This window comes from Papio anubis, chromosome X (genome assembly GCF_008728515.1).
Source record: "Papio anubis isolate 15944 chromosome X, Panubis1.0, whole genome shotgun sequence".
Taxonomy (NCBI): domain Eukaryota; kingdom Metazoa; phylum Chordata; class Mammalia; order Primates; family Cercopithecidae; genus Papio; species Papio anubis.
This window is the reverse complement of record NC_044996.1, coordinates 1,855,025-1,873,931: the sequence shown is the minus strand read 5'-3', so window position 1 is coordinate 1,873,931 and position 18,907 is coordinate 1,855,025. Positions and strand designations below refer to the sequence as shown.

Genomic DNA, 18,907 nt, shown 5'->3' with positions numbered 1-18,907 from the left:
CAGAAGCCGAAGTCAGAAAGATGCAGAGATGATGGGAAGAGCTCTTGGCATCATTGATGGTTGGAAAGTGAAAGGAGGGCCTAGCTCCAGGGAACTGAATTCTGCCAACACCTGAATGAGCCCAGTTCATCTGACACCTTTTTTTGTTGGCTTGTCTTTATTTTGAGTTATGATAGATTCACAGGAAGTTCTAAAGACAGTGCAGAGAGGTCCCATGTACCCTTCACCCTGTTTCCCGATTTAAAGTATACATGCCAGGCATGGTGCCTCATGCCTGTAATCCCAGCACTTTGAGAGGCCATGATGGGTGGATCACTTGAGTCCAGGAGTTCGAGACCAGCCTGGACAACATGGCAAACTCTGCCTTTACAAAAAATTTTAAAGTGTACAATGCAGTACTTTAAAAAATATTCATAGAGTTAAGTAACCATCACCACGATCTCATTCCAGAACGTTTTTATCACCCCCACCAGGAGCCCTGTATCACCTAAGCACTAACTCCTCATTCTCCTCTCCCCCTAAGTCCTGGCAACCATTTGTCTTCCTTTCTATGGATTTGCCTGTTCCAATCTGGCATAGAAATGGACTCATATAATTTTGTGGCCTTTTGTGTCTGGCTTCTTTGGCTTGGCATAATGTTTCCAAGGTTCACCAACACTGCAGCATGGACCAGTGTTTCATTGCTTTTGGGGGCTGAATAATGTTCATTGCCTGGATATGCCACATTTTGTTTATTCATCTATTGATGGACATTTGAGTTGTTTCTGCTTTTTGGCTATTATGAATAAATCTGCTATGAACATTCGTGCAAATTATCTGGTGTGGGCATATACTTTCACTTCTCTTGGCTGTACAGCTAGGAGTGGAATTGCTAGGTCACATGGTTACTCTATGTTTAACCTTTGGAGGAACTGCCAGACTAGTTTCCCAAATGGCTATAACCATTGAACATCTTACTAGCAATGTATGAGGGTTCTGATTTCTCCATATCCTCTCCAAACAGACACTTGTTAGTTTCCATTTTAATTTTATTAGTCATCCTAACAGGTGTGAATTGTATCTTATTCGAGTTTTTCTTTTTTTCTTTTTTTTTCTTTTTTGAGACAGACTCTCACTCTGTCGCCCAGGCTGGAGTGCAGTGGCACGATCTCAGCTCACTGCAACCTCTGCCTCCTGGGTTCAAGCGAGTCTCCTGCTTCAGCCTCCTGAATAGCTAGGATTACAGGCACCTACCACCATGTCCAGCTAATTTTTGTATTTTTAGGAGACACGGGGTTTCACCATGTTGGTCAGGCTGATGTTGAATGCCTGACCTAAGGTGATCCACCTGCCTCAGCCTCCCAAAGTTCTGGGATTATAGACATGAGCCACTGCACCTGGCCTCATTCTAGTTTTGATTTGCGTTTTCTAGTGATCTGCATCGCTAATGACTAGTGATGTTGACCATTTTTTCATGTGCTCATGGCACATTGTACATAGTCTTTTGAGAAATGTCCGTTTAGATCATTTGCCCAATTTTTTTTTCTTTTCAAGCAAATGAATACTTTGATTAATACGGTAAGTTTAAAAAAAACATGGTAGGGTTTTGACCCCAAATATTTATCAGGTCTGCTACTCAAATGAACTTATAGCTGGACAATGTATGAACCTTGAAGATGCCTCTTCCACTCCAGTTTAGGGTCCAATGCACAATTCCACACTCTCATCCCCCAGCTCCTCAAGGGTCTTTGCAAATCTCTTTCATTTTATGCTAAGTCCCTGAAATGCATCAGGGTATTACATCAAGTTGTACAGAATATCAAGATCTCATCCTCTATTTTAGGTTCCATGTCAGATAAAGCTGAATTAGGTTGTCCAAACAAACTCACCAGACAGGTTATATCAGATAGTGTACCACATAAAATTTAAATTTTGAACAAAATATATATCTCCTCCTTTGGTCTCACACAGAAATTAAAGTCCTCAAATACAGATAATACTCTCCATTCTCCAGCTCTTCTCCAGATTCGTGGGTCCAAGCCAGGTCAGCCCATCCACATTCCCAGTTGAAGTCTGGTCCTTTCTTCAGTAGTTGCTGTATGGAGTCATCTTCTAGAATTATTGCAGCTCCTTCAGCCCCTCCAGAGCTGGAGAACTCCAACTGTGAGGCTCATGTGTCACACACAGACCCAAAGTTCCATGGAGCTATCAGATCACACAAGAAAGAGCAAAGCACCTCAAACATCTAGAAATAACAACCAAAGCCTGGGAACAAATGTGACTGCTGCAAGAGCGTGGTCTAGGTCCTCATTCCTGTATGAGAGAGCATTTTCCAAACAAACTTACTTCCCCAGACAAAAACGCTAACAATCAAAACTCACTTTGAGTTCATCAACCACAGACCATAGCAGAGAACTGAGTGTGAGTGAGGACAGAGCGTGGACAGAGGAAAACAGAGAAAACCAAAGGCTCTCTGGTTTCAGCTTCTCCTGGGTGTCAGCCAATCTCCACCAGATGACCAGAATCCATTGGCTGTAAACCACCGACCGTGCTCTCAACTCGTTCGTCTCTATCCTCCGGGCCAGCTCCACCAGCATCCCTGCCATCTTCACCATTTCCTTGGCCTTCTCCTCGGCCTTCTGGCACCTGTTGGCCACCCTGCCCTCCATTGCGTTGCCCGGGTTGTTGAGGTGGTTGAAGATGCTCCTCTGAAGCTTCCACCTGGGTTTTGATCTGGATGAGCATATTGCCCATCTTCCACAGCGTGCTCTGCTTCCACAGGTATGCTGGCCAGTGCTTGTCAGCGACGCGATGTCCTCTCGCATCTCATGGATGACTGGGAGCAGAAACTGCTCAAAATCCTCCTCCACCTCCAGCACCTCCACTTCCTTCGGTTCTGACAGCTCGACGACGTCCGGGGGCCGCATCTCTTCCTGCTGCCTCAGAACCGCAGTAGCAACGTGAGCAGAGCAGCGGTAAACAAAATCCCTTTACCTAATTTTAATCGGGCTATTTCTTTTTGTTATTGAGTTGCATTGGTTCTGTATATGATCTAGATACAAGTCAATTATCAGCTACTATGTAATTTGCAAATGGGTTCTGTTATTTTGTGGGTTGTCTTTTCACTTTCTTGATGGTGCCCTTTGAAGCACAACAGTTTTTCATTTTCCAATTTATTTTTTGCTTTGCTTGTTTGATACTTTGGACATCCTTTCTAAGAAACCATTGCCTAAGCCAAGGTCATCAAGATTTACTCTTGCGTTTTCTTCTGAGAGTTTTATAGTTTTAGCTCTTACATTTAGATTTATGATCCATTTTGAGTTAATTTTTGTATATGGTCTGAGCTAGGGGTCCAAGTTCATTCTTTGGCTTGTGGATGTCTAATTGTCCCAACACCTTTTGTTAAACAGACTATTCTCTCTGCCATTGATGTTGGTCTTGGCACCCTTGGCAAAAATCAGTTGACCATAGATGTAAGGGTTTATTTCTGAATTCTTAATTCTGTTCAATTGATCTATGAGTATCTTTGTGCTAGTACCACACAGACTTGAGTCCTGTAGCTTTGTGGTAAGTTTTGAAATTAGGAAATGTGAGTCTTGGAAAATTAGGAAAAGTAACTTCATTCTTTTTCAAGATTGTTTTGGCTATTCTGAGTTTCTTGCATTTTCACATACGTTTTAGGGTCAGCTTGTCAATTTCTGCACAAAAGTCAGCTAGGACTGATTTTCCCTTTCTCCCTTTCTCCCTTTCTCCCTTTCTCCCTTTCTCCCTTTCTCTCTTTCTCTCTTTCTTTCTTTCTCTTTCTTTCCTCCCTCCCTCCCTCCTTCCTTCCTTTCTTTCTTTCTTTCTTTCTTTCTTTCTTTCTTTCTTTCTTTCTTAATGTAAGCCAGCTGGGATTTTGATAAGGATTCCATTGAATTTGTAGGTCAATTTAGAGCGTATTGTCATCTTGGTTGCCGGCAAAGCTCGAGTCCTGTCCTCTTGCTCTCCTCCACGGACAGCATGAGCTTCACCACTTGCTCCACCTTCTCCACCAACTACCAGTCCCTGGGCTCTGTCCAGGTGCCCAGCTATGTTGCCTGGCTGGTCAGCAGTGTGGCTAGCGTCTATGCAGCTGCTGGGGCCTCTGGTTCCCGGATCTCCGTGTCCTGCTCCACCAGCTTCCAGGGCGGCATGGGGTCTGCGGCCTGGCCACAGGGATGGCCAGGGGTCTGACAGGAATGGGAGGCATCCAGAACAAGAAGGAGACCATGCAAAGTCTGAACGACCGCCTGGCCTCCTACCTGGGCAGAGTGAGGAGCCTGGAGACTGAGAACCAGAAGCTGGAGAGCAAAATCCGGAAGCACCTGGAGAAGAAGGGACCCCAGGACAGAGGCTGCAGCTATTACTTCAAGACCATGGAGGACCTGAGGGCTCAGATCTCTGCAAATACTGTGGAAAATACCCGTGTTGTTCTGCAGATCGACAGTGCCCGTCTTGCTGCTAATGACTTTAGAGTCAAGTATGAGACAGAGCTGGCCATGCGCCAGTCTGTGGAGAACGACATCCATGGGTTTTGCAAGGTCATTGATGACACCAATGTCACTTGGCTGCAGCTGGAGACAGAGATCGAGGCCCTCAAGGAGGAGCTGCTCTTCATGAAGAAGAATCACGAAGAGGAAGTAAAAGGCCTACAAACCTAGATTGCCAGCTCTGAGTTGACCGTGGAGGTAGATCCCCAAATCTCAGGACCTCGCCAAGATCATGGCAGACATCCAGGCCCAATATGACAAGCTGGCTTGGAAGAAACAAGAGGAACTGGACAAGTACTGGTTTCAGCAGATTGAGGATGCCACCAGAGTGGTCACCATGCAGTGACAGAGTGAGACTCCATCTCAAAAACAAACAAACAAACAAACAAACCCTCTGAACTCAGTGAATGGAACCTTATTTGGAAAAAGTGTCTGTGCAGATGTGCTTAAGTTAAGGATCTCGAGATGAGATCATCTGGATTAGGGCCCTAAATCCAATGACAGGTGTCCTTATAAGAGAAAAGAAGTCACAAACACAGAGGAGAAGGCCACGTGGATTCACAGAGAATAGAGCGGTGTCATCACAAGCCAAGGGACACCCAGATTCCCCAGGAACTGGGAGAGGCAAGAAGGAGCCTCCCCCAGAGCCTCCAGAGGAGGGAACAGGGTCCTGCAGACACCAGGATCTTAGGCTTCTGGCCTCCAGAGCTGCAAGAGAGCGCATTTCTGTTGTGTTACTTTGTTACGGCAGCCACAGGAAATGGGGTGGTGGGGGGGGACCATGAACGGGAAACAAATACATCTTCACTTTGATGCTTTTGTACAAATACCCCCTAGGAAAATAACACATTTAGGGCCCCATTAATGCATGACAATTGAGTAACTCATAGACAGGCCTCACTCCTCTCTCCCTGATACCTTGACCTTTACCCTCCCTCCCTTCCTCAGCCACTTGCTCCTGATCCCCAGATCCTGTCAGCATGTTGTCATGGATAGAGTGGACCTGTGTGATATGTGAGGGACAGCGAGATCAAGGTCCCTGGAGACAGACTGTGGCATGGAGCCGGAGAGCTGAAGTGTCCTAGGGGGAGGATAGTAAAAGCATAATGTTGCTCTTTGGGGCAGGTGGAAACTTCTAGAGTTCTCTGTGTATGAGAATGGAACTGCAAATCATTTGCCAGTGACTTTCCTGCTTTGCTCCAGCGAGAGGGTCACAGTGGGACCAGTGGCTGTGAGTGGAGTCCCCATGGGGTTGCGGGACAGGAGCTTCCACAAGGTGCCTCCTGCTGCAGGAGCCTTCCCCCACCTGAGCCAGGGAGCCAGCTGTTCATCACAGGAGGGGCTCAGGGGCTGCCTAGGAGACAGATCTCAGGCCAAAGTCTTTCCATCAGCTCCCACTCTGGCTGCTGTGCACCCCACAACGAGGATCCTCCATCTCCAACCATCGCAGTGGAGCCTTGTTTCAGAGGTGACCTCGCTGACCTCGTTGCAGGACTTTGAGGGTACACCCCACTCTGGTCCCCTCCCGCACCACCTCCTTGCTATCAGGAGTCGTCCCTGGGCTATCAGGAGTCCCGGGACAGCCCGGCCACCCACCCTTGCTGTGGCTGTCCTGCTGACACCCTGGGTTTCTCAGGTCCTTGCCTTCACTTGGCCCTTCTGAGAGCTTCCTGGCTCCGTAACGTTGCCCACTTCTTCCAGCTGCTCTGCCCTCCGACTTTCTTTGCTGGCCAGTCTCCCAGCTCTTCCGTGTGAAATCCTTCTCCCCACAAGAAGATTTTGTCCTCAGTGGCACGATTGCATGTGGTAGTTTTAAAAAATAATGGATTTACTCAGATATAATTCACGTACCATAAAATTCACCCATTCAAAGCATACAATTCAATGGCCTTTTAATGTATTCAACAGAGTTGTGCCACCGTCACCACTATCTAATTCCAGAACAGCCTTGTCACCCCTGTCTCCATCAGCAGTCACTCCCTGTGATCTCTTCCTGGCCCTGGCACCCACTCATCTGGTTTTAGTCTCCCGCACATCTATTGCTGGGGTAGATTTTCCAGCCCTCATGCCCGACTGGCAGCACTTCTCCCTAGGTCTAACTTGGTCACACCCAAGATCCCGTGCGTGCTTAGAGCTTGCTCAATTACTCTATTGAGCTCCTGGTTACTCGAGTCTCTGAAAAAGAAAATAATACCAGGCAGTAGATTCACCAAAAAGTCATAATCTGACCAGGCTTTGTGGCTCACACCTGTAATCTCAACACTTTGGGAGGCCGAGGTAGCCAAATCACCTGAGGTCAGGAGTTCGAGACCAGCCTGGCCAACATGGTGAAACCCCGTCTCTACTAAAAATACAAAAAATTAGCTGGGTGTGGTGGCGCACGTGGCCTGTAATGCCAGCTACTCAGGAGGCTGAGGCAGGAGTATCACTTGAACCCGGGAGGTGGAGGTTGCAGTGAGCCAAGATCATGCTACTGCACTCCAGCTTGGGCGGCAGAGCGAGATTCTGTCTCAATCAATCAATAAATAAAAAGATGAAGGGTGGGTAGGCAGTGGGGAGCGGGGAGGGAGAACAGAGATGGAGGCTGTGGATCTTGCCGATGGTGAGAGGGAGCTGGCTCGGATGGCACAGTGGATAAGTGACTATGGCAGGAGGTTCCCAGGCAGTGAGGAGTTTCTAAAGACAAGTAGTAGGCCTGGACTTTGATGAGGCTGCCAGGATGAAGACCTGGGCAGGTTAGGTGCTTTGGAAATTGCCTCTGCTTTTTGAAGACCACCCAGGCTTTCCCATGGCCCTGCCTGTGCACAGCCTCTCTTCTGGACCCCAAATGCCTCTTCCCTCTTTCTCTGCCTCATCCTTTGATCTTCAGACCGAGTCCTATTCCTTGAAATGAGTCACTCACTCTTTTCCATAATAGTGCTATTGTGAGGGAAAGGCTGTGATTTAATCAATGTATGGGCACATGGTGAGGATTAGCTAAGGAAGCGCTGGCAAATATTACAGAATCGTGTTTCTGATGGTGACTGGCAGCCCCAGGGCCAAGCCTGGGGTTGCGAACCAGGCTTCAGCCCTCAAGGAACTCACCATCTGAGCCAGGGGAGATGAGACGGGGTATGCCACATTTGGGACAATGGGGACAGGCTTGCCAGTGGGAGAGGAGGTGCTGCCTAAAGGTTTGCTGGCTCCAGTTGGTGGCTAGTGAATTATTCATTTATCAACCACTGCGCCGAGGTGACCCAGGGCTTTAAACTTCATGTGTTCATTGAGTCATTCCCTCGGCTCATATTCCCAGGCACCTTTTACTAGCTGAGCTGGGACTCTTCTCAGCACATAAGGCCCAGAGCAGAAGGAGGAGTTCGAGCTGCGCCTAGAGGATGGGCGGGCCACCAGGGGCCAGAGGGAAGCACTGTATGATTTGGGGTGTTCGCATATGTGCACGTGTGTATGTGGGGGGAATGTGTGATGCATGTGTATGGGGGGGGGTGTGTGTGTAGTGTGCACAGATGTGGTGGTAGGGGGAAGCTGAGAGGCAGCAGCCTGATTCTCCAAGGCCCATAGCTGCTTTAGGGAACATGGGCTTGAGCCTTCTAGATCTAGCTGTGGCTGGTCCAGCCCAGGGCACTGTCTGGAGGAACACAGGACCTGGCCTCCACCAACGGGGCTGAGGCAAGGTGGGCCCTCTGGGCATTGCCCAGGTTTCAGCCTTGGGCTGGGGAGAGGGTGGGGCTGCTCACAGCTTGGGGACAGACACAGTGCTCAAGGTATGGCAGGTGTCAGCAGCACCGGGAGCTGGGGACCCTGAGTCAGTTCACACACGCACACATATGCACACACACGTGCACACCTGTGCACATAGACAAAAGCAAGCTGGGTGATGGAAGTGGAGCAGTAATTCCTTCACCAGGCAGAATATGTGCAGAGACGTTCAGCTGGGAGGCCATAACCTTTAGGGGACCTGCCGAAGGTCTCTGCCATGAGGCAAAGTGGTGAGATCTGAGGCCGGTCAGTTGACAGGGTGACTCTGCAAGGACCAGCATGTGAGGCCAAGGCCCCACATTTTCTCCTGAGGGTGAAGGGACCCCGGAGGGTGTCAGGCAGGGCAGGACCTGTTGAGCCTCGCCGTTTAGAAAGCTGGCTCCGGCGGCTGCTATTGTGGGCTGAATGGCAGCCCCCAAAAGGTGTGTCCATGTCCTAATCCCTGTGACTGTAACCTTATTTAGAAGGACCTTTGCAAGATGTAATGAAGATAAGGATGTCAAGATGAGCTCCTCCTGGATTATCTAGGTGGGCCCTAATCCAGTGACAGATGTGCTTATAAGAGAAGAGAAGACAGGGAGAAGGCCATGTAAAGATGGAGGCAGAGATTGGAGTGATGGGGCCACAAGCCCAGGAAGAACTCAGGCTGCAGAAGCTGGAAAAGCAAGGAAGAACTGATCCTCTGCCAGAGCCTTTGAGGGAGCAAAGCCCTGGTGTCACCTCCATTTCAGGCGTCTGGCCTCCAGAATTGAGAGAGGATATACTTCTGGTGTTTTTAGCAACCCAATTTGTGGTCATTTGTTACAGTAGCCCCAGGAAACTAACCCAGCTGCGATGGAGAGGACTTGGGGAGCCTGGTGGAGGCAGGAGGTGCTGAGGAAGGAGACCCAGGCCGGACTGGGTGTGTGGGGTGGGGGTAAGAGGTGGAGACTTCCACATCATCCGGAGATCAAGGCGCCTGGGTAGAAGGGTTTAGGGAGTAGTAGCTGTTGCCTCTCCGTATTGCCAGCTGTCTGAAATTGTAGCAATGATCTGAATGTATCAGAATGGCTCAAGTGACTGTCACTAGCTTGGGAGTCCTTTTGGGGTTCTATGTCCCTAAAGCCTTATGCGCCATTTCCTGCTTGTGGAAGGCACGAATGAAAAATGGGATGGTAAATACATGAGCTCGATATTCAGCATGTATTCAACAAACATTTATTAGGCTCCTACTGTGCGTAGCGCTGGAAAGGCAAGCAGAAGCTTGATTCCCAATCGATCCCAGGAGGCTGGACGATCCAGACACAAACACCGTTCATGCGTCTATTGGAAAAGGCCCCCTTGGAATTTTGTGCACAGCATTTCCTTGGGGTGTCGGTGGATCGGGGTTTGCAAACACTAGCACCTTTTCCGGTAGCCGGTGCCTTCTCAGACCTCAGACACCGGCGCCTCCACGTGAACTCCCGCAGGCGTCTCTAGCCCAGGGCTTGGCGGGCGCTGCCGGCTGTTCCTGGCCTAAGCCATGTTGGGCCGCCAGCCCGGGGCTACACCTACTTCGGACGGCGGGGATTTGCGGCTCGGGTGACCGGAGGTGCCCTCCCGCGGGTCTGAGAGCAGCTCCGCCGACTCTCGCTCCGCGGGGAGGAGCCTGCGTCTCCCAGAGGCGGGGCTCGAGGCGTCTAGGGGGTCGCCACTCGCTAGCCGCCCGGTGGTGTCGGCCTCTGCGCCTGCGCCTGCGCCTGCGCGCGCGGCCAGGCAGCCTCCGTGGCGCAGGCGCGCGCTCACTCTTGGGTGCTGGCCCTGCGGGGCGGGGCGGAGGAGCGGCGGGGCGAGACGCAGACGGGTGGGGCGGCCGTGCCCGCCGCGAGCACCACCCCCGGCTTTGCCAGCGTCTGCGCGCCGGGGCCGCCTCTCCTTCCGCCGGGGCCGCAGGGCCTCATGGAAGCCCCGGAGGGCGGCGGAGGGGGGCCCGCAGCGCGGGGCCCTGAGGGGCAGCCGGCCCCCGAAGCCAGGGTGCACTTCCGAGTGGCGAGGTTCATCATGGAGGCAGGTAACCGCGGCCAGGGGCAGGCCGGGGCAGGCGGCGCCGGGGCCCGCTTCGCGGAGCGGGCGCGGCTGGCCAGGCCGGGCTTCCGGAGTGCTCACCTTACAGAGGCCGGGAAGCCCGGCTCGGGGCTGAGGACCTCCGCCTTTGCGCCGCGCCCGGTGTGCTGAGCAGTGAGCCGCGATGTGTTCCCATTGCGTGAACCGGTGTGCAGGCCCTAGGAGAGGACGTGGCCGGGTCGGGCCTCCAGCGAGGCGGGGACCAGCCCGGGCACCTGCAGCTCTGCACAGTGCGCCACGCCTTCTGCCGCACCCGCGGGCCTGCACTGGCGCTTGGTCTCGCGGAGCCTTTTGGAGAAGGCTGTCCGGGGTTTCCTGTCACTCCGAGGACCTAGGCTGCATGCAGCTCCTGTTCCGAACCCTGCCAGGATATCCACAATAGTGTTGGGCTCCGCGTTTCCATCCAGCCATCAATAGTGTTGTGTTTTGTTTTGTTTTGTTTTTGAGACGGAGTCTCGCTCTGTTGGCCAGGTTGGAGTGCAGTGGCGTGATGTTGGCTCACTGCAACCTCCGTCTCCTGGACTAAAGCAGTTCTCCTTCCTCAGCCTCCGAGTAGCTGGAATTACAGGTATGTGCCACCGCGCCTGGCTAATGTTTGTAGTTTTAGTAGAGATGGGGTTTCACCATGTTGGCCAGGCTGCTCTTGAACTCCTGGCCTCAGGTAATCCACCTGCCTTGGCCTCCCAAAGTGCTGGGATTACAGGCGTGAGCTACCTCGTCCGGCCCATCAACAGTGTCTTGATAGGAGATACTGTTAGTTGGTGGATAGTTATTTCCTGCCTTTACTGCTTGGGGGAGAAGGGTTGGGCAGATATACTTTTACTCAAGGTGGACAGAGAGTCTGAGGAATGCTGCAGGACTGTTCATCCCACTGATATGTAAATGTACTGTAATTTGCAAGAAGAGTTGCAATGTTATTATTAGGGAAGGATAGCAGTGACACCTCATCTGCTACCATCTGCTCGGAGAGTCCATGTAAATTGGGCTTTGCTCTGTAAAACAAGGCTTGGAAGGTCATGTCAGTAACAGAACCTTATCTGGCATCTCCTGGAATGAGGGGTCCCAGGTAGGAATTGTCTCTATATAACAAGTTTAGACCTTCTGAGGGACTTCTTTATAAAATGTATTGCATAAACCTTTGTTCTTTGTAGGAGGCTAAATATTGATTTCCCAAAGATGTCCCTGTCCTAATCCCTGGAACCTGTGAATGTCATCTTATATAGCAAAAGAGACTTTGAAGATGTGGTTAAAGACCCTAAGATGGGAGATCATTCTAGATTATTTGGATGTAACCATCCTTATAAGGGAAAGGCAGGAGGAGTTACCATCAGAGAAGGCCACATGAGGACAGAAGCAGAGTTAGAGGCTTTGAAGATGGAGGGAGGGGCCAGCAACCAAGGAATGCAGCCCTCCTCTAGAAGCTAGAAAAGGCAAGGAAACAGATTTCTCCCATGGAGCCTCCAGAAGGAGCCAGCCCTGCTAAGACGTTGATCTTAGCCTTCTAGGCTTGTTTTGGACTTCTGACCTCCAGGATCAGGAGAGTATAAATGTGTGTTGTTTAAGTGACTGAATTTGTGGTGATTTGTTGCAGTAGCCCTAGGGAACTGATCTACCTTCTTAGGCAGAGGACACTAGCTGTCATTTCATGGTTGATTGTTGGTTGTTCTCCACCTTCCTGTTTTGGCCTAGTGGATGTCATTTAACCTCTTGTGAACCCTGGTTGTTGTGAATTTGTTTTGGTTCTGTGCACCAGGGCAGTGATTTTCTTAGGAGCCATTCAGGAATGGGCTGGGGATGGGCTTTAACCCCTAAGTGAATCCACTGAGTTGTGTTCTGGTGTTTTGAGTTTTGTTAACCTTAAAATTTTTTTTCTTTTCTTTTTTTTTTTTTTTTGTAGAGACAGGGTCTCACTCTGTTGCCCAGGCCGATCTCAAATTCCTGGGCTCAAGCAATCCTCCTGCTTTAGCCTCCCAAAGTGCTGGGATTACAGGCATAAATCAGCATGCCCAGCCTACTTTTCAACGTGTTGGTGTCCTTCCCCCGTGCCTGGCCGTGGCCATAAACATTGCTTTTTCTCTGTAATGCGAGTGGTTACTCTTGGCAGTCACGCTGCTTGCTTTGCTCACCTCTTCTAACCCGTGAACTATGAAACCAGTGCTCAGTATAATCTTTCACTGTGACTTCAGGACTTGTGGTACCCACGAGGCCGTTTCTCTTCTGTCATCGTAGCTGTGGGTTGGGTGACTTCTAGCTAGCAGCTTGCTAAGGTGAACCCAGACACACAACAGCATATGGTCCTTTCCTAGGGTTTTGCAGAAGCAGCTATGCCAGTTGCTAACTGAGCAGTCCTTGGAACCCTTGTTTCCCAGAGCGTGGTCTGCAGACCCCTGACATGGGCATGACCTGGGGCTTGTCACAAGTGCAGAATCTCAGAGCTGCAGACCTACAGAAGGGGAAGTTTGCATTTGAACACCGTCCCTAGGGGCTTGGGTCATCCACTGGAGTCTAAGAGCCCAGTGAGAGACCCGGCAGGAGCCACTGGCTCTGCTGGAAGCTCTTAGCCTTGTCCAAGAAGGGTTGTACCTGCTAGGGCCCATTCCAGTGGCTTCCCTCACTGGAGTAGTGAACCAGCGCTGGACTGAAGTCCTCTCTTACCTGCTTTCTCTCTGCAGGTGTCAAGCTAGGGATGCGGTCCATTCCCATTGCCACTGCTTGCACCATTTACCATAAGTTCTTCTGTGAGACCAACCTGGATGCCTATGACCCTTACCTGATTGCCATGTCTTCCATTTACTTGGCTGGCAAAGTGGAAGAGCAGCACCTGCGGACTCGTGACATCATCAATGTGTCCAACAGGTAATGGCATTTGGATGGGCTCCTGGTGTCCACGCGGTGGGGGGGAAGGGTAGGGAAGGCTCCTACGGGGCCCTGCCCACCAGGTGCCAGCAATGGAGCTTGGAAGGAAGTACCTGGATGGCCTTGAACCAGGGCCAGAAACACTAGCAGCAAACGTGGGAAGGAGCCTGATGTCAGAGGCCAGTGGGGTCTGTGAGAGAAAAGCTGGGCCAGATTATGGGGAGCCTGGAAAGCTGGATGGAGGGTAGAGGTGGGGCTTGAGCAGGGGGAGCTTGGAGAGGCATGTCAAAGAAGATTCTGTTGAAATCTTAGACAGGGATGGCTGCATGCAGAAGAGCTTGCCTGCATCAGGAGGGTACAGACCCAGCCAGGTGGTGGGTCCCAGTTGCTTAGGGGCCTCGCCCTGCTGTGGGTGTGGGCATGGGCATGGCACAGCCGGCCCAAGCAGGTGTGTTCCTCCTGGGGCAGGATGCAGGGTCTTCGCCAAGGCGAAGGAAAAGCGGTCTGGGAAATATAAAACTGAGAGATGTTCACTTTTTGGAGTACCTCATTCCCATGAGAGGCTTAAATATCTTTCTTGGGTGGCTGGACATGGTGGCTCATGCCTATAATCCCAACACTTTGGGAGGCCGAGGCGGGTGGATCGCTTGAGTCCAGGAGTTCAAGACCAGCCTGGCCAACATGGTGAAACCTTGTCTCTACCAAAAATACAAAAATTAGCCGGGTGTGGTGGCGCATGCCTGTGGTTCCAGTTGCTCGGGTGGCTGAGGCAGGAGGATCGCTTGAGCCCAGGAGGTCAAGGCTGCAGTGAGCTGTGACTACACCACTGTACCTCTAGCCTGAAAGACAGAGCAAGACCTTGTCTCAAAAAATAAAAAATAAGGCCAGGCGCGGTGGCTCATGCCTGTAATCCCAGCACTTTGGGAGGCCAAGGCGGGTGGATCACGAGGTCAGGAGATCGAGACCATCCTGGCTAACACGGGGAAACCCCGTCTCTAGTAAAAATGCAAAAAATTAGCTGGGCGTGGCGGCGGGTGCCTGTAATCCCAGCTACTCGGGAGGCTGAGGCAGGAGAATGGCGTGAACCCGGGAGGCGGAGCTTGCAGTGAGCTGAGATCGCGCCACTGCACTCCAGCCTGGGCGACAGAGCGAGACTCCGTCTCAAAAATAAATAAATAAGTAAATAAATAAATAATAAAAATAAGATAAAAAAATACGTTCCCTGGGCCCAGAGTGAGAGCCCTGGGCATTGCCACCTCAGGTGATGAAGATTCCCTACTGCCAGGCGGAATATAACAGGAAGCACAACCGACTTGGCATGCTCAAGCTTCCGGTTCCTCTGGAGCCATCGCCAACAGCCAGTCTTTGCACTTGACATTTTGCTGAATGATAGCAGACAGCCCATCTGGCTAAAACTAGGACCTGGCTTCTTTCCTCTGTTGGTTACTGTTTTCATTCTGTACACTAGATGTGGAGATGAAGAATTTTTGTATAAAAACACAAATAAAATGACCCTACATTAATCTGCAGATGGACAATGTAGTTTGCATCTGGACATTGTGTGACTTAAGCAATTTGAGCCATGCAATGCTCAGGGGAGACTGCACTGGCTGCTGAAGCATTGCCATTTCTCTGTGCAGGTACTTTAACCCAGGCGGTGAGCCCCTGGAATTGGACTCCCGCTTCTGGGAGCTCCGGGACAGCATTGTGCAGTGTGAGCTTCTCATGCTGAGAGTTCTGCGCTTCCAGGTCTCCTTCCAGCATCCACACAAGGTACATGCTAGGGAATTGGTGCCTGTTTGGGGAGGCTCAAGCCATGGTCTTTGTTCTTTATCCCAAAAGTGCATCCCATCTCATACTCGAGAGCGCAGCACAGAAGGAGAGCAGGGCAGCGGCTGGGAACTGGGTCTCCCCGCTCCGTGTTTGTGGCTGGGTTGGCTGCCTGGCCTCTCCTGTCCCACTCCTGTGGGTTTTCTCAGCCAAATCTCATTTCAGCTTCTGCCTTTCTGCCTGCTCACCTGTGGGCGAGGTCCATGTGGCCCGCTGAAGCTGTGGCAGCTCCTGTGGCCCATATAGATGGTATGCACGCTGGGCCTTGGGGAAGCAGGCTGGTTTCGTGACCAGCCAGAGTCCCCGTCCCCAGGAGATGCTGTGATGCCTCGGAGCATGCATCCAGCTCCGCTGTGCTTAGGAAGCCATCTAGGAACGTGTGAGTCTCAACAGAAGAACCATTTCAAACAGCAGCAAAAGGGAAAAGCGAAACGCTAAGGCGACTGGCACACGATGCTCTGGGCACCGCAGCCCCACGCACGGGCAGCTCAGAAGGCTGGCTGGAGACAGAGATGGAGGAGTTGTGGTTTGGGGCTCTGGGCTAGGAGTTTCATTCTTTTTCATCAAAACTCTTACTGAGATCATTGTAGATTCCCACACAGTTGTGACATGTACCCTTGGCCCAGTCTCCCCCAAGGGGAACACAGCCAGGATGTCAACACTGACACAGTCCACTGGCATCCTTACTTCCACTTGTATTCGTTTGTGTATTTTTTTTGTTCCATTTTATCACGTCTCCGTTCACAGACCTACCACCACAGCCAAAGTGAGAGACAGTTCCAGCTGCACAAGCCCTTCGTGTTGCCTTTATAATCTTGCCTCCAGCCTTCCACACTCCTACCTTAGTATCTGGAAAGCCCTGGTCTGGGATTTCTGCTCAGTAGTGTCTTAGTGGGCAGAATGCTTGGTGAGCATCCTGGGGGAAGGTGGGAGATGCCCCGGTGGCTGCAGGGTGGAGCTGTCAAGGCGACAAGGCTTAGGAAAGAGCAGCACTCAGACCTCGGGGGGTGTGTGATCTGTGCCCAGATGGGAAACTGATAGCTTGATGTGGCTGGGAGCCTGCCAGCCCCTTCCCCTCCTTCCAGTCAAGGCTGGGGCGGAAAGTAACCTATGTATCCCTCCTGCATGGTGTGCTGGGGTCACACACACATGTGTGTTCCAGACTGTCCAGAGAGCTTGCAGCATCTGTCTTATTGTGTGAGGTTCCGGCAAAATGTCTGTTCTGAGAGCAGGAGCTGGCAGCTGGGCTGGGAGGTCATTTGGATGTTGTGGCTGAGGACAGCATGTGCCCTTGGCAGCAGGCCAGATGCATGGGGAGCAGCACCCTCTGTTCTGCCCATGAAGAGGGTGCTTTCCGGAGCACCAGGCCCCAAGGAATTTCATGGTGGCCAGAGCAGGCCCTGTGGTTGAGAGGGACTGCGGTGGGGGTGGCCCTCATAGGTTTCCCTAGAGCTGGGTCTGGAGGATGAGAGTGGGCAGGTGCATATGGTGAGGTGGTTTCAGGCAGACAGCTCCATGAGTGTGAAGGCCCTAGACAGGGTGCGCTGGAAGGCGGGATGGGAGGGGCAGGAGATGGGGCCAGCAGAAGGCCTTGGGGCTTCTTCCTAAGGGACATGGAAGCCGCTGGAGGGTTGGTGCAGGTGCTGATACGATTATGTCAGCATGAGGAGAGCAGCTGGTGGGATCAAAGGCTGATGCATGTGTCTTTGCAGTATCTGCTCCACTACCTGGTTTCCCTCAAGAACTGGCTGAACCGCCACAGCTGGCAGCGGACCCCTGTTGCCGTCACTGCCTGGGCCCTGCTGCGGGACAGCTACCACGGGGGGCTGTGCCTCCGCTTCCAGGCCCAGCACATCGCCGTGGCAGTGCTCTACCTGGCCCTGCAGGTCTACGGAGTTGAAGTGCCCGCCGAAGTTGAGGCTGAGAAGCCATGGTGGCAGGTGAGGTGGCTACTTGGCATACCGGACGTGCCCCCTTTCCCTCTGGAAGTCTGTATTGCAGTGCTCACCAAATTCTTTCTATTAATTATCCATGAAGAAAGATATGGGCTGCTGGGGAGCATGGAAGCTTCAGAGCGCCCTGTTGATGGCCTGGGCCAGGCTCTCCCTCAGCACAGTTGCCATTTAGGGATCCCGGATGTTGAACAAGAGTGCTAGCCTCCACCGAGATGTCGCCGGTGTCCCGGGAGGCGGGTTGCCCCAGCGGAGAACCACTTCTACTGAATTGAGTGGGAACTTGAGTGTGGTCACAGGTTACCAAACCTGGCTTCCCATCAGAAACATCTGGGGTGCTTTACGGAGAGGGCTGGGTGACTAGGTAGGTGGCAGCTAGCTGGCTAGTTGACAGACACCTAGGTGGATGGGTGAGAGAGCTGATGGGCTGGGTGGCGGGTGACTGATAGGTATTAGTAGGTAGATCCTGGAGGGATGGATGGTAGAACTCTGTAGGCCTGCCCAGCGGACAGCTTTCCAGGTGGCCGCTGCTGTTCTGCATAGAGGCGCCCCTGCCTCTCTTTCCTGGCCCGTGTGCCTTGCGGATGACCACAGCACTTGCTGATTTTTGCATGTTTATTGTCTAATCTCGTATCCCCAGTCAGCTGTGAGCGCCTGAGGCCAGGCAGCTCATCTGCCCCATGCCGCCACGTCTCCCGCGCCACCCTGGCACTATAGCAGGTGCCCATGTGTCTTTGAACCCATGCACCTGTGTTCCTAGTCTCAGGCTGGAAGCACCCTGTCCCCGAGGCAGTGTGCAGGTGGTGCAGGGCCATCTGTGTGGACAGACAGTATTGCTCCATGCTCGGGCTGCCAGGGACTTTCAGATAGCATGGCTGCCTTGTGCTCAGGGTTGGACTCTGGTGAGGGCAGACACCTTCTGGGGACATCTGGTGGGTGTGGCCCTGGCCCTGGGCTGCCTGGCTATCCTGCATCTCTCTTCCTTTCTGCTCTGTCTTCTGCGCTTGCTCATAAACCTCACCTGGTGTGCTGGTACCACCTGCGTCCCATGCTTAACCCCTTCCAGAGGAGTGCGAGCCCAGGTGAGCCTGCACAGCCAGGAAGCAGCTCCACCAGCAAGTTGTTTGCTGGCGGCCCAGCTCACCCAGTTGTTGTTCAGACTGCGAAGAAGTTACCCTTTGTGAGGTGGCGAGCTTATGTTCACCCAGCTCTTCTTAAAGGTTGCTAAACTTGACCTGACCTTTGCTTCCCAGCTTGGGGCTGTGCACCAGAAGCTTCCGGAATCCAGGTGCATCCTATGGGCTGGTGGGGTGCAAGGGCCTGATCCCTCATGATGAGTGGGGCCCTGGGAGGCCTCACCCACCCAGGTGCTGCGGAGCTCACAGCTTAGCACAGGCCCTTTCTTCTTCTTGTGTGCTCTCATTACCACTTCTTTTTTTTTTTTTTTTTTTTTTGAGGCCAGTCTCAAGCTCTGTCGCCCAGGCTGGAGTGCAGTGGCACGATCTGACTCACTGCAAGCTCGGCTCCCACCTCCTGGGTTTCTGCGCCATTCTCCTGCCTCAGCTTCCCAAGTAGCTGGGACTGCAGCTTTCCCTGCAGCCTGGCTAATTTTTTGTAATTTAGTAGAGAGGGTTTCACCATGTTAGCCAGGATGGTCTTGAACTCCTGACCTGCATTGATCCACCCGCCTCGGCCTCCCAAAGTGCTGGGATTACAGGCGTGAGCCACCGTGCCGGCCTCGGCCACCACTTCTTATAGTGACTCCTGTCACTTGTCTGCCATGGGCCGGCATGGCAGCTTGATGTGCTTCCCTGGAGAAGCTTGCCTGCACTCTGACTTGCCAGATGAGCAGGGATGGTGGCGGTGTCAGAAATGATGCAGGTCGTCACACAATGCTGCTGAAACTTCCACGTCCAGAGCCACACTGAGTGCCCTCCATCC

General features: G+C 52.1%; 1 protein-coding gene and 2 pseudogenes across 4 annotated transcripts; 2 read left to right on the top strand and 1 right to left on the bottom strand.

The window, feature by feature from the left end:
* Window positions 1–1,474: 1,474 nt before the first annotated feature.
* On the bottom strand, window positions 1,475–3,712 carry LOC110742192 (annotated as a pseudogene).
* A 167-nt stretch (window positions 3,713–3,879) lies between these two features.
* Window positions 3,880–6,787, top strand: LOC110742191 (annotated as a pseudogene).
* Window positions 6,788–10,052: 3,265 nt separating this feature from the next.
* CCNQ (cyclin Q) lies at window positions 10,053–18,351 on the top strand. 4 transcript variants are annotated; one of them, XR_004180667.1, is made up of 5 exons: window positions 10,061–10,275; window positions 13,001–13,184; window positions 14,825–14,957; window positions 15,762–15,921; window positions 16,727–16,841. XR_004180667.1 is itself a non-coding variant. In XM_031660714.1 (5 exons), exons 3-5 carry the CDS (start codon window positions 13,015–13,017, stop codon window positions 17,168–17,170), a joined length of 747 nt encoding a protein of 248 aa, XP_031516574.1. In that variant the 5' UTR covers window positions 10,164–10,275; window positions 10,874–10,896; window positions 13,001–13,014; the 3' UTR covers window positions 17,171–18,351. The 4 variants fall into 4 exon arrangements, 3 of the variants coding, with proteins under 3 accessions (XP_031516572.1, XP_031516573.1, XP_031516574.1); XM_031660714.1 differs by lacking the exon at window positions 15,762–15,921 and adding an exon at window positions 10,874–10,896 and having other exon boundaries at window positions 10,164–10,275; window positions 16,727–18,351; XM_031660712.1 differs by lacking the exon at window positions 15,762–15,921 and having other exon boundaries at window positions 10,053–10,275; window positions 16,727–18,351.
* The last annotated feature ends 556 nt before the right edge of the window (window positions 18,352–18,907 follow it).

What these genes read in the sequence shown, in the direction of transcription:
- CCNQ (XM_031660712.1), top strand. Translation starts at nt 10,164, where the DNA reads ATGGAAGCCCCGGAGGGCGGCGGAGGGGGGCCCGCAGCGCGGGGCCCT. An exon ending in GAGGTTCATCATGGAGGCAG is followed by an intron (nt 10,276 to 13,000) that starts GTAACCGCGGCC and finishes TTCTCTCTGCAG; the next exon opens with GTGTCAAGCTAGGGATGCGG. An exon ending in CCTTCCAGCATCCACACAAG is followed by an intron (nt 14,958 to 16,726) that starts GTACATGCTAGG and finishes GTGTCTTTGCAG; the next exon opens with TATCTGCTCCACTACCTGGT.